The sequence below is a fragment of the Ranitomeya variabilis genome, chromosome 4 (assembly GCF_051348905.1).
Source record: "Ranitomeya variabilis isolate aRanVar5 chromosome 4, aRanVar5.hap1, whole genome shotgun sequence".
In the NCBI taxonomy this organism is placed as follows: domain Eukaryota; kingdom Metazoa; phylum Chordata; class Amphibia; order Anura; family Dendrobatidae; genus Ranitomeya; species Ranitomeya variabilis.
Window position 1 is genome coordinate 454,351,114 of NC_135235.1, and position 15,071 is coordinate 454,366,184.

At 42.0% G+C, this 15,071-nt stretch overlaps 1 protein-coding gene across 5 annotated transcripts in view; it reads left to right on the top strand.

Annotated features, from left to right (window-relative positions):
• The window catches only part of DLGAP4 (DLG associated protein 4), a 266,332-nt gene that overhangs the window by 247,414 nt on the left and 3,847 nt on the right, over positions 1-15,071 (top strand). For all 5 annotated transcript variants that reach the window (XM_077251584.1, XM_077251585.1, XM_077251587.1 and 2 more), the window contains one exon: positions 14,195-14,347. In XM_077251584.1, coding sequence (XP_077107699.1) covers positions 14,195-14,347 — 153 coding nt within the window. The remainder of the gene's footprint in view (positions 1-14,194; positions 14,348-15,071) is intronic.

Here is a 15,071-nt window from a genome sequence, read left to right on the forward strand (position 1 = left end):
AAATATTTGTTTTCGTATATTGAGACAAAAATCTGTAGGAGATTTAACAATGCATACTGCATTTTTCTCAGTCTTTGGGTACACAGCCCCTATGTATATAACCTTGTGTTTCCAATATATATATATATATATTTCTTTTTTTAAAGGCCTTTGGCTCAATCCTTAGCCATGGCCACTTGATGAATGATCAATCTGTAGGATTGCATCTTAAATGGGTCCACCAGGGCCTTTTCCACCATTATCTTAATAGTACTAAAGGTACCGTCACACTCAGCGACGCTGCAGTGATATAGACAACGAGCCGATCGCTGCAGCGTCGCTGTTTAGGTCGCTGTAGAGACGTCAAACACAGCAGCTCCAGAACGATGCAGGAGCGATCCTGTGACGTAACGGTGACTCATTTATCGTTCTCACAGGTCGTTAGCTCCATGTAAAACATTGCTGGCATCGTTGCTTTTGCTGTCAAACACGACGATATACGCCGACCTGACGACCAAATAAAGTTCTGGCCTTCTAGCTCCGACCAGCGATATCACAGCGGGATCCTGATCGCTGCTGCGTGTCAAACACAACGAGATCGCTAACCAGGACGCTGCAATGTCACGGATCGTTCTTGTTGTAAAGTTGCTGAGTGTGAAGGTACCTTAAGTCAAGGGGTTGCTGGTCTTCCTCTTATCTTGTTCCTTCTAGTCTTCCAACCATGATGTCCTTCCCCAGTGATTGCTCTGTTCGCATGATGTGTCCAAAGTAGGGAAGTCGTAGATGGATGATCCTTGCTGAGTGACGTCTCTCCTGATTTGTTCCAAAATTGACTTTTGTTCTTCTTGCCATCGATAGTATTGATAACATCCTTCTCCAGCACCACATTTTTAAAGGTGTCTTTGTCTTGTCTTTTTCGGTCTTGTCTTTTTCGGTCTTGTCTTTTTCGGTCTTGTCTTTTTCGGGTTTTGCATCCATATGTTACTACAGAAAAGACCCAACAATGTATGATCCATGTCTTCATCACCAGTGACCTGTTTCTCGATTTGAAAACCTTGTCTAGTGCCTGCATTGTTGCTATGTTTCCATCATCACAGTCCAGAAATAAACCCAGTTTGTATTCTGTTCTTGCAGTCATCTTCCCTAATATTTGCCTCCTCACGCTGTGTCTGCAAGAAGAGGAGACCGCACTGCATAAAAATTTAGCAATTGATCCTTATTTAAAATCTTACTGGTTCCATGTAATTGTTAGAGAGCATGAAGTAATATTCTCATCCATCTCACAGTATATCAAAAAGGTACTGTGGTTGGCACTCGTAGCCTTTCTATGCAAGTGATCAGTGGTAGGATCCTGGTGAATCAAAGTAGTAGAAGCAGAAAACCAGGGCAATTTGGATGTAGTACAAAGCAAACGTGCTTAATTGGGAGATCCACATGTGGCAGAGGTCCATGTCACTACTGCCTCTGTTTTGGTGCATCCCGGACCTTTGTTTTAAGACCTTGACAATCGTAGTAACAGTAATCTATTTGCATTATATACAAAGTACAGACAAATAAAAAGGTCTTTCTCCGCATATAGCATATCGTAAACTTGTCTGCAACAGTAAACCTATCAAATGTGGATGAGGAAAGTCTCCACAATAGTCTTATTTCATACATAAGAATTATATATGTAACTAGCTGTACTACCCGGCTTCGCCCGGGGTAATAACTGCTGTTAGCAAAATAGAATGTGTTAACAAAAATTTATTCTGCACAAAAAAACCACAAAACAAATAGATAGAAATGTAATTATTAAAAGGCAAAAACTAAGCTAATAGAAGCATTTTACAACATATATTTAAACACCAGAGATATTCCACACAGATTTAACTAAATTGGCCAAGTAATGTGAAGTAATCTTCTACTACTTATTCGAGAGCCTTTTGATAAACGACATTCTTAGTTTTTCCTTCAGGTGCAAAGACAAACAGATTTTTGGCTGTTCCAACTCTTGAACAGGCCACATAAAGTTGACCATGAGAAAAGCATGGAGATTGTAAATCTAAGCTAGCTGAAGAGCCCGGCGTTGCCTGGGCATAGTAAATATCTGTGGTTAGTTATAGCACCTCACTTCTCTTATTTTCCCATCACACCTCTCATTTTCCCCATCACATCTTTCATTTTCTCCCTCACATCTCTCATTTTCCCCCTCACTCCTCTTATTTTCCCCCTCACTCCTCTCATTCCCCCCTAACACTTGTCATTTCGACCTCACATCTGTCATTTTCCGATCACTCCACTATTTTCCCTCACTCCTCTCATTTTGCACTCACACCTTTTCATTTTCACCTCACACCTCTCATTTTCACCTCAGTATATACATGTTTGTCATCTCCCTTATATATAGTATACACCTGTATGTCATCTCCTGTATATAGTATATACCTGTATGTCATCTCCTGTATATAGTATATACCTGTATGTCATCTCCCCTGTATATAGTATATACCTGCTGTGTGTCATCTCCCCTGTATATAGTATATACCTGTATGTCATCTATATATATATATATATATATATATATATATATATATATATATATATATATATATATATATATCTGTATGTAATCTCCTCCTGTGTATAGTATATACCTGTGTGTCATCACCTATATATAGTATATACCTGTATGTCATCTCCTCCTGTATATACTATATACCTGTAGGTAATCTGCTCCTGTATATAGTATATACCTGTGTCATCTCCTTCTGTATATAGTATATACCTGTATGTCATCTCCTGCTGTATGTAGTATGTACCTGTATGTCATCTCCTCCTCTATATAGTATATATCTGTGTCATCTCCTCCTGCATATAGTATATACCTGTGTGTCATCTCCCCTGTAAATAGTATATACCTGTGTGTCATCTCCTCCTGTATATAGTATATATCTGTATGTCATCTCCTCCTGTATTAGACCTCGTTCACACATTATTTGGTCAGTATTTTTACCTCAGTATTTGTAAGCTAAATTGGCAGCCTGATAAATCCCCAGCCAACAGTAAGCCCACCCCCTGGCAGTATATATTAGCTCACACATACACATAATAGACAGGTCATGTGACTGACAGCTGCCGGATGGTACATTTGTTGCTCATGTAGTTTGTCAGCTTATTAATCAGATTTTTATTTTTGAAGGATAATACCAGACTTGTGTGTGTTTTAGGGCGAGTTTCGTGTGTCAAGTTGTGTGTGTTGAGTTGCGTGTGGCGACATGCATGTAGCGACTTTTGTGAGATGAGTTTTGAGCGGCGACTTTTGTGTTTCAACTTTTATGTGGCGAGGTTGGTGTATGTGTGGTGAAATGTGCGCTGAGGGTGGTATATGTGTTCGAGCACGTGGTAGTGTGTGGCGCATTTTGTGTGTGTGTTCATATCCCCGTGGTGGTGTGGTGATTATCCCATGTCGGGGCCCCACCTTAGCAACTGTACAGTATATGCTCTTTGGCGCCATCGCTCTCATTCTTTAAGTCCCCCTTGTTCACATCTGGCAGCTGTTAATTTGCCTCCAACACTTTTCCTTTCATTTTTTCCCCATTATGTAGATGGGGGCAAAATTGTTTGGTGAATTGGAAAGCGCGGGGTTAAAATTTCACCTCACAACATAGCTTTGACGCTCTCGGGGTCCAGACGTGTGACTGTGCAAAATTTTGTGCCTGTAGCTGCGACGTCTCCAACACTTTTCCTTTCACTTTTTCCCCATTATGTAGATAGGGGCAAAATTGTTTGGTGAATTGGAAAGCGCGGGGTTAATTTCACCTCACAACATAGCCTATGACGCTCTCGGGGTCCAGACGTGTGACTGTGCAAAATTTTGTGGCTGTAGCTGCGACGGTTCAGATGCCAATCCCGGACATACATACACACATACATACACACACACACATTCAGCTTTATATATTAGATGTAGGAGTGAGCTGCCATCTGAGTGTAAATGTGCAAAATGCAATATAGAGACCCCACAAGACAAGAGTGGTTTAAAGGGTATACTGTACAGGTCCTTCTCAAAAAATTAGCATATAGTGTTAAATTTCATTATTTACCATAATGTAATGATTACAATTAAACTTTCATATATTATAGATTAATTATCCACCAACTGAAATTTGTCAGGTCTTTTATTGTTTTAATACTGATGATTTTGGCATACAACTCCTGATAACCCAAAAAACCTGTCTCAATAAATTAGCATATTTCACCCGACCAATCAAATAAAAGTGTTTTTTAATACCAAACAAAAAAAAAATCAAATAATAATGTTCAGTTATGCACTCAATACTTGGTCGGGAATCCTTTGGCAGAAATGACTGCTTCAATGCGGCGTGGCATGGAGGCAATCAGCCTGTGACACTGCTGAGATGTTATGGAGGCCCAGGATGCTTCAATAGCGGCCTTAAGCTCATCCAGAGTGTTGGGTCTTGCGTCTCTCAACTTTCTCTTCACAATATCCCACAGATTCTCTATGGGGTTCAGGTCATGAGAGTTGGCAGGCCAATTGAGCACAGTAATACCATGGTCAGTAAACCATTTACCAGTGGTTTTGGCACTGTGAGCAGGTGCCAGGTCGTGCTGAAAAATGAAATCTTCATCTCCATAAAGCATTTCAGCCGATGGAAGCATGAAGTGCTCCAAAATCTCCTGATAGCTAGCTGCATTGACCCTGCCCTTGATGAAACACAGTGGACCAACACCAGCAGCTGACATGGCACCCCACACCATCACTGACTGTGGGTACTTGACACTGGACTTCAGGCATTTTGGCATTTCCTTCTCCCCAGTCTTCCTCCAGACTCTGGCACCTTGATTTCCGAATGACATGCAAAATTTGCTTTCATCAGAAAAAAGTACTTGGGACCACTTAGCAACAGTCCAGTGCTGCTTCTCTGTAGCCCAGGGCAGGGTCAATGCAGCTAGCTATCAGGAGATTTTGGAGCACTTCATGCTTCCATCGGCTGAAATGCTTTATGGAGATGAAGATTTCATTTTTCAGCACGACCTGGCACCTGCTCACAGTGCCAAAACCACTGGTAAATGGTTTACTGACCATGGTATTACTGTGCTCAATTGGCCTGCCAACTCTCCTGACCTGAACCCCATAGAGAATCTGTGGGATATTGTGAAGAGAAAGTTGAGAGACGCAAGACCCAACACTCTGGATGAGCTTAAGGCCGCTATTGAAGCATCCTGGGCCTCCATAACATCTCAGCAGTGTCACAGGCTGATTGCCCCCATGCCACGCCGCATTGAAGCAGTCATTTCTGCCAAAGGATTCCCGACCAAGTATTGAGTGCATAACTGAACATTATTATTTGATGGTTTTTTTGTTTGGTATTAAAAAACACTTTTATTTGATTGGTCGGGTGAAATATGCTAATTTATTGAGTCAGGTTTTTTGGGTTATCAGGAGTTGTATGCCAAAATCATCAGTATTAAAACAATAAAAGACCTGACAAATTTCAGTTGGTGGATAATGAATCTATAATATATGAAAGTTTAATTGTAATCATTACATTATGGTAAATAGTGAAATTTAACACTATATGCTAATTTTTTGAGAAGGACCTGTATATCACATTAGTTATTTTCCTTATGATTGATAAGAGTTATCGTCTCTTGCATCAAGTCCCGGCACTGCCACCGGTACTCGGGACTGGAGCATGCGGCTGCATAGAAATACATGCAGCCCCACACTCTGATCCCGAGAGCCGGTGGCTGTGCCGGGACTTGATGCGAGAGACTCGTGCAAGTTTCTTGCACTAAACTCGCAAGCCTGACCCCGGCCTTACCCAGATTGCTGCAGAATGGGGCAGGAACGAACACACTGTGGCTCACTGCTGATCTAGAGCTTATTAGGCGGCTGCAAGGGGCGAACATGGAAATCATGGGGCCTCATCTCTCTGCATATTGTTGTGTGTCCGTCGTTATAATCTTGCACTAATGTGGTGGCCCCACATATAGTTCTGTCAGAACTCCTTAGACTACAAAGGAACCATATTCTGTTCTTGCACAGAGGCCCTTTTCTAGCTGTGTCCATCCTTATAAAAAGGTTAATACGAAGCCCATAGTGATGCACCCTCTTCCTTGTGCTGTCATTATATTGCAGTGCCAGATTTATGGTACCTATGCGAATTGCTATAGTATATTGATTGTTATATAGCTATATGGGCACCATACACTCTGGTATTCAATTGTGCTGGATGTTATATGCGGTTTAGAATTGTTTTGCTGACATATGCAATGCCTTCCCTGAAATGGACGTCTGTATGGGAGCATATGATGTTCATCAACGAGGAGTATTACATAGAGGTTTTAGAAGTCTTTTCAAGATGTGTAAGCTGCCCGTGCCATAGGCACTAATGCAACCCCATGCCATAAATTGGTATGGCATTGCATAGTTTGTATTTGACTGCTTGGCAAACTGTGTATATAAACCATGATTTCTGGAAATATTCTTGAGTCCATGCAGTGATTTATTTATTTTTTTTTTTTTGCACAACCAAATCAAGCCTAATTTTAGTTCCGTACCACCTGAGGAGCTGTAGATCACTAGCATCCAATATTGACCCATTGGTATTGTTTCTCGTGCACATGGATTTCACCAGAAACTCTGAATATCTTATCTACAATGCATAGGATCAAAATATACAACGTCTGCAATATTACATTATTCTGAAATTGTTCCACAATTTTTAGATGCTATTGTTCACTGATTGATGAACCTCTGACCATCTTTGCTTCTGGGAGACTCTGCCTCTCTGAAATTCTCTTTTTAAACCGTCATGTGACTTAGTTAAACATTAACCCTCCAGCTGTTTTTTTTTTTTTGTTTTTGTTTTGTTTTTCTCCATTTCATTTGAAAAAAACCCTCTGTTTCGTATTCTGATCTATGTTTTGCCTTAAATCCTTACATTCTTTTCTTTACAATTTACATAGCGTTCCAGCTGTTTTTCGAACTGGGGTTGTGGATGTAGTTCTCATAGATGTGTATGTATTGTGGCAAGCTCCCTCATCCATGTTTGGTTTATTTATGTAGACCATTTTACTATATTTCTTCATGGTGGATATACTTTTTCTTTTGGCTGTACTTTGTATATAATGTAATGTATACTTTATATAACCTAAATGGTGATTACTAGTGTGTGTGTTGTGTGTTTTTTTTTTTGTTTGTTTTTTTTTTTTTTTATGGAGCTGTATATATGCGCACGCTAAGTATTTGCTGCGTTTTTCTGTTGCATTTTTTTGTCTGTCACAAACTGAAGAATTCCGTTAATTTTAATTAACTCGGCTCTGTTAATGGGGAGGAAAAAAAACAGGTTATGGCTGTGGAAGAGGGGGAGGAAAAAACAAAAACAAATAAACTGCCAAGTCGTAAAGGTGAAGTGAAAAAGCAAGATGAAGGGTGCTCCCATCTCGATGAAATGGCAGATCCAATAAGCGAAGTAAGAACAAGTTATAAAAAAAAAACTACCTGAGGAAGGCTGGATGCAGCCGAAACATTTATTATTACGGTATATTTTTTTGTTTTTATACTTTTTCGTTCTTTCTGCCTTCCTCATCTCGATGGGAACACCCTCCATCTGTTCTTTTTGTCTTTGACATCATCTTGCTCTGAGTCTGCCGGCACTCTCCATGGAGGATATTTTCACAGTATACCAGGCTGCGCTCGCTGGAACCCACTATGGAGTTGTGCCTGTAGTAAAGCTTTGCCAGGTGAGAAGGTTTTCTACAATTGGTTATGCATTATTAACTTGCTACTCTCAGAAAGCGCTCCTCTCTTCTTTTTTTTTTTTCCACCAAAGGAAATTCCATTAGTGGTTTAGTCGTAAAGGTTAATGGTCACATGTGAAGTAAAGGGCAACACAACCTTTTTTATTTTTTTTTAAGTCCTTTTCATTAATATTCACATTACTTTTCTCGGAATAGCATTTTATGACCGCAGCAGTCTTGAGATCAGCCTTGTATCGTAAGAATGTATTTTTCCATCTGTTGTTATGGTGTAATGAGCTGTAACACACAAGCAGCCATCTATCAAAGTAGTCCTCACACAGCCGGATTTCCGGAATCAATCTTGGAATATTCTTTTACATTGTATAAAACCCAGAAGACATGTATACAATCAGTTATTGTTAATACTTGACATAAAAAGATGTCGTCTTGCTCTGGAGCTCAAATAACTGAACAATTGTAATGCACATGCTTTTATATATGCTGGCTATGTATATATGTATTTTAGTGGGTACGGAAAGTATTCAGACCCCTTTACATTTTCCACTCTTTCCGTTGCAGCTGTTTGGTAAATTAAAAAAAAAATTGTTTTTTCCTCATTAATGTACACTCTGCACCCCATCTTGACTGAAAACAACAACAACAAAAAAACAAATGTAGAAATGTTTGCAGATGTATTAAAAAATAACTGAAATATCACATGGTCATAAGTGTTCAGACTCTTTGCTCAGTATTGAGTAGAAGCACCCTTTTGAGCTAGTACAGCCATTAGTCTTCTTGGGAATTTTGCAACAAGTTTTTCACACCTGAATTTGGGGATCCTCTGCCATTCTTCTTTGCAGATCCTCTCCAGTTCCGTCAGGTTGGATGGTGAACGTTGGTGGACAGCCATTTTCAGGTCTCTCCAGAGATGCTCTATTTAGGTCAGGGCTCTGGCTGGGCCAGTCAAGAATGGTCACAGAGTTGTTCTGAAGCCACTCCTTTGTTATTTTAGCTGTGTGCTTAGGGTCATTGTCTTGTTGGAAGGTGAACCTTTGGCCAAGTCTGAGGTCCAGAGCACTCTGGAAGAGGTTTTCATCCAGAATTTCTCTGTACTTGGCCACATTCATGTTCCCTTTAATTGCAACCAGTCGGTCCTGTACCTGCAGCTGAAAAACACCTCCGTAGTATGATGCTGCCACCACCATGTTTCACTGTTGGGATTGTATTGAGCAGGTGATGAGCAGTGCCTGGTTTTCTCAACACATACCGCTTAGAATTATCACCAAAAAGTTACATCTTCGTCTCATCAGACCAGAGAATCTTATTTCTCACAGTCTGGGAGTTTTTTGTTTTTTTTACATGCAAACTCTGTGCGGGCTGTCATGTCTGGCACTTAGGAGAGGCTTCCGTCGGGTCACTCTGCCATAAAGGCCCAACTGTTGGAGGGCTGCAGTGATAGTTGACTTTGTGGAACTTTCTCACATCTCCCCACTGCATCTCTGGAGCTCAGCCACAGTGATCTTGGGGTTCTTTACCTCTCACCAAGGCTCTTCTCCCACGATTGCTCAGTTTGGCTGGATGGCCAGGTCTAGGAAGACTTCTGGTGGTCCCAAACTTCTTCCATTTAAGGATTATGGAGGTCACTGTACTCTTAAAAACCATGAGTACTGCAGAAATTCTGTTGTAACCTTGGCCAGATCTGTGTCTTGCCACAATTGTCTTAGCTCCCTGGCCAGTTCCTTTGACCTCATGATTCTCATTTGGTCTGACATGCACTGTGACCTGTGAGGTCTTATATAGACAGGTGTGTGCCCTTCCAAATCAAGTCCTATCAGTTTAATTAAATACAGCTGGACTCCAATGAAGGAGTAGAACCATCACAAGGAGGATCACAAGGAGGATCTCAAGGAAATGGACAGCATGTGACTTAAATATGAGTGTCTGAGTAAAGGGGCTGAATACTTATGACTAGTGTTGAGCATTCCGATACTGCAAGTATCGGGTATCGGCCGATACTTGCTGTATCGGAATTCCGATACCGAGATCCGATATTTTTGTGGTATCGGTATCGAAACAACATTAATGTAAAAATGTGTAAAAGAAAGAATTAAAATAAAAAATATTGCTATACTCACCTCTCCGACGCAGCCTGCACCTTACCGAGGGAAGCGGCAGCGTTCTTTGTTTAAAATTCGCGCTTTTCTTTCCTTTACTGAAGTCCCGGCTTGTGATTGGTCGCGTGCTGACCATGTGGCCGGGACGCAACCAATCACAGCAAGCCGTGACGTAATTTCAGGTCCTTCAGGATTTTAAAATTACGTTCCGGCGTTGTGATTGGTTGCGTCGCAGTCACATGGGCAACGCAACCAATCACAGCAAGCCGTGACGTAATTTCAGGTCCTTAAGGATTTTAAAATTACGTCCCGGCTTTGTGATTGGTTGCGTCGCAGTCACATGGGAGACGCAACCAATCACAAGCCGTGACGTCACGGGAGGCTGGACACGCGCGCATTTTAAAATGGGCGCGTGTCCAGCCTCCCGTGACGTCCGGCTTGTGATTGGTTGCGTCGCGATCAACCAATCACAAGCCGGGAGGCTGGACACGCGCGCATTTTAAAATGAGCGCGTGTCCAGCCTCCCGTGACGTCCCGGCTTGTGATTGGTTGCCTCGCGGTCAACCAATCACAAGCCGGGACGTCACGGGAGGCCGTGTTTGGGGGCAGACAGCTGGAAGGACAGGACCCGGTATTATCAGCGGGGTAGAGCTGCCCCCACCGGTATACACAGCGACCGCCGCTACAGCAGAGGGGCCGGTAATAATCCGACGGAGAAAGAACAGAGATTGAGAGGGAAATTCGAAACCAGCAATTTAAAATGCGCGCGTGTCCAGCCTCCCGGCTTGTGATTGGTTGCCTCGCGGTCAACCAATCACAAGCCGGGACTTCACGGGAGGCTGGACACGCGCTCATTTTAAAATGCGCGCGTGTCAAGCCTCCCGTGACGTCACGGCTTGTGATTGGTTGCGTCTCCCATGTGACTGCGACGCAACCAATCACAAAGCCGGGACGTAATTTTAAAATCCTTAAGGACCTGAAATTACGTCACGGCTTGCTGTGATTGGTTGCGTTGCCCATGTGACTGCGACGCAACCAATCACAACGCCGGAACGTAATTTTAAAATCCTGAAGGACCTGAAATTACGTCACAGCTTGCTGTGATTGGTTGCGTCCCGGCCACATGGTCGGCACGCGACCAATCACAAGCCGGGACTTCAGTAAAGGAAAGAAAAGCGCGAATTTTAAACAAAGAACGCTGCCGCTTCCCTCGGTAAGATGCAGGCTGCGTCGGAGAGGTGAGTATAGCAATATTTTTTATTTTAATTCTTTCTTTTACACATTAATATGGTTCCCAGGGCCTGAAGGAGAGTTTCCTCTCCTTCAGACCCTGGGAACCATCAGGAATACCGTCCGATACATGAGTCCCATTGACTTGTATTGGTATCGGGTATCGGATTGGATCCGATACTTTGCCGGTATCGGCCGATACTTTCCGATACCGATACTTTCAAGTATCGGACGGTATCGCTCAACACTACTTATGACTGATTTTTCAGTTTTTTTTCTTTTTTTAATTTTAAAAAATGTGTACATTTGTGCTTTTCCAGTCATGATGGGATGCAAAGTGTACATTTAATGAGGGGAAAAAAATGAACTTTTTTGAGTTTACCAAATGGCTGCAATGAAACAGAGAAACAAATTTAAAGGGGGTCTGAATACTTTTGGTACCATATGTATGTGTATATGTATATAAAAATATATCAATATAATTTTTTTTTCTTTTAAATAATCTCCCCGTCATCGCGTTCTTGCGCAGGCGTACTTCTCTGCCCTGACTAGGGCAGAGTAAAGTATTGCCGTGCACATGCACCAGTACTCTATAACCTTTCCCTGCGCACTGCAACAAGAAGAGGTGTGCCTGCGCAGGAGCGTGATGCCGTGGAGACTGTGTGGATGACTCATCCACACAAAGCAAGAAGGGCAACACCTTTTGGCCTGGACCATCCCAGAGGTGAGTATAAAATTCTCCATAAAATTCTGCATCAGAAGTATGCAGAAAAAAATAGATATTGGTGTGCACTCTTGAGTTTCACTAGTGGAAGTGCCAATTGAGGGAATTGGTGAGATCCCTCGTAGACCATGTACAATAAATATCAATTGCACGCTCCTTCTGAATGCAAACAAGATTTTTTATTAATGTTCAAAACATAAGGGCACCCTTTTGAATATGGCACATTTAAGCAATCACCCGGTCTGGGACATGTGAAATACAGGCTTTCCACATTCATCAACCTACTCAAGGATATCTCTTGAACAATACCTTCCAGACCTAACAAATCGCACCCTCCAGGGAAGAGAAATCCCTGCCTAGAAGAGAATACCTACTGAGTGCAACTGTCGTGAAAAAGGCCGAGTTGGCCGAAACTCGTTGAGATTCAAAGGTTAATCTTATGTTCTTATGTTTTGAACTTTAATAAAATAAATCTTGTTTGTATTCAAAGGGAGTGTGTAATTGAGATTTATTCTACAGTAGTATGCAAAAGAACATCTAAACAAGCCAGATGCATTTTGGAAATGAGTCCTGTAGACGGAGAAGGTTAAAATAGAACTCTGGCCACAATGATCAAAGGTATGTGTAGAGAAAAAAGGGCACAATTTCAGAAAAAGAACTTCTCGACAATCATTAAGCATGTGGGTGGATCAATGGCATGGGGAACACTTCACATGTAGAAGGAAGAATGGATTCAATGAAATTTTAACAAATTCTTGATGCAGACATAACACCATCTGTAAAAATGCTAACATTGAAAAGAGGATGACTTCTACAAATGGATAGTGATCCTAGAAACAGATTAGACTACCTCAAAAGGACAATGCTGAAGGCTTTACAATGGCCCTCAGTCCCCTGATCTGAACGTCATTGAAAATCTGTAGCTAGACCTCAAAAGAGCATTGCATGCAAGATGACCGAGGAATTTCACAGAAGTGGAAGAATTTTCCAAGGAAGAATGGGCGAAATCCCACAAACAAGAATTGAAAGACTCTTGGCTGTCTACAGAAAGTGGCTATAAGCTGTGATGCTTGCAAAAAGGGGTGTGTAATGCAGCGGTGTCCTCACTGTGCAGTGATGAGGCAGTGACCCACGAAAGTTCAAAGTAAACATAGTTTTAATTTCCAAACTTACAAACAAAGCAAACTGTATCCTCCGGATCGCAGCCGGGAAACAAGACAGTCCATAAATGCATCCGGTTGCCGAGGGTGACTGCACCACCGTATTGGGGTGCCAGGAGTTTGCTCTGCTTGGCTTGGTGTTCCCTCACACAGGGCGCAAGGTGCAGATCAGATGGCTCTGCAAAAGCTCAAACTCCACACTGACACACCCAACCCTCTGCTGTAGAGGGCTTTGCCAAAGAACCTGTGGCCGTAGGCGACATGGAAAACCCGGGCCAGGGAGGAAACTGACTGCCCCACTACCTTCCTGTAGTCTGTTTAAAAAAATAAAAATAAATAAAAGCCCATGGCAGGTTTTCCTAAATCTGCTTTGGACAAATGGCTTTCCCAATACCAACACTCTCACTTTTATTCTGCATTGCAATCACAGCTATACCTGTGACTGCAATGCACTCCCACGGCCTCAATATGCTTCTTTGTGCATCCTGGGGGACACATACCGACCCTCGCATATGGCCCCAGTAACGGCCTCAGAGGTGCTACAAAGTATTAACCATGCAGGGTGTCCAAACTTTTGCCTGTTTTTGTAATTTTTAAAATGTAAAAATGACTTCTTTTTTTTTTCCCCCTAAAATACAAAGTAAATGTCGCCTTTAACTTTAGGCCTTTTCAACTTGCTTAAGTTACATTAACAGTAATTTTAACCAGGGGTGCCCAAACTTTTACATGACACTGTAATGTTTTTAACTATATGTAATGCATCTTATTTTCTTGGTACCTTTTACTATCCTATAACACCGAAGACCAGTTTTACAGGATACTGTTTCTGACACTGACTCGTGCTGATTAACCCACTTGTACTTCTTGGTAGAGATTCTATTGACCTTTATTGTTGAAAGACGTGGAGGAGGAAGAGTACCACAGCTAGTAATGGCCATGTTGTTTAATAATGCAGTACATGGACATATTGGTGCAGGGGGTCAGTGCTAGAGTAATGTGGAATGAGCAGGAGAGTCTGAAGACATTTGCCTCCCCTGGCACACTGATGGACACGTGGCACTATCTAGAAGAGTGGGTTTAGCTGAGCGGCACAGCTGATCTCACTGTGGTGAGAGGGCTGTATAGGTCTCAGCATGTTGACTGTTTTATTAATGTTTTCATGTTTTTCTAGATGGAATGGTGGAAAAGGAATGATTTTAGAAAGGGGGAAAACATTGACACTTTCTTCTTCTTTCTAGAACCCTAACTCGAACCCACGTCCATCAGCACAGGACCTTGCCGGATTTTGGGACCTGTTGCAGCTTTCCATAGAAGATATTAGCATGAAATTTGATGAACTCTTCCAGCTCAAGGCCAACGGATGGGCGTTTAGCGAGACAACCGATAGAAATGTAATTACAGGACTTAACGGTTCTACGGTTTTTCCCAAAATCTGAATTAAAAATTGTGTAATGTGCCATAAAATAAAAGCTTGTACTCCTTTGTTAAATTCACTGGCTTTCCAGTACACCACCCCAGTATATGTTTACTATGCTGCTCTGATTACGTGTTTGTCTACCCATAGGATTGCTGCAGCCACGTACTGACTTCAGAGGTCTTGTGCTGCTCTTACTAGCTTCTTGAAGGAAATGATCTTTTCTTAAATCCCCCATATCTAGATGTAAGGCCACATTCACACGTTGAGTATTGGGTCCGTAATTTACATCAGTATTTGTAAGCCAAAACCAGGAGTGGGTGATAAATGGTGGTGACGTGTTTCTATAATTTTGCTCTGACTGTTCCACTCCTGGTTTTGGTATACAAATACTGAGGTAAAATACTGAACATGTGAACATATGTATTTCTCTCTAAAGCCAGTTTCATACTTCCAACATTCATGGTCCTAACCATGGCCAAATCAGTCGCCGGCTTTCCGGTCTTTAATACAACAGTCTCATACATGCCTATTAAGCTGTCGAGTTTGGGTCGAGATCTGTGGCCAGCACAGACATCATGGTCCGTACTCATACTGTGAGTTTTGGAAGGATGAAACTGATCGAAAGCTGGCCATAAACATTAGATACTTATTTGGCCCTCATCATTCCTTAGAGCAGTGTTCCCCAACTCCAGTCCTCA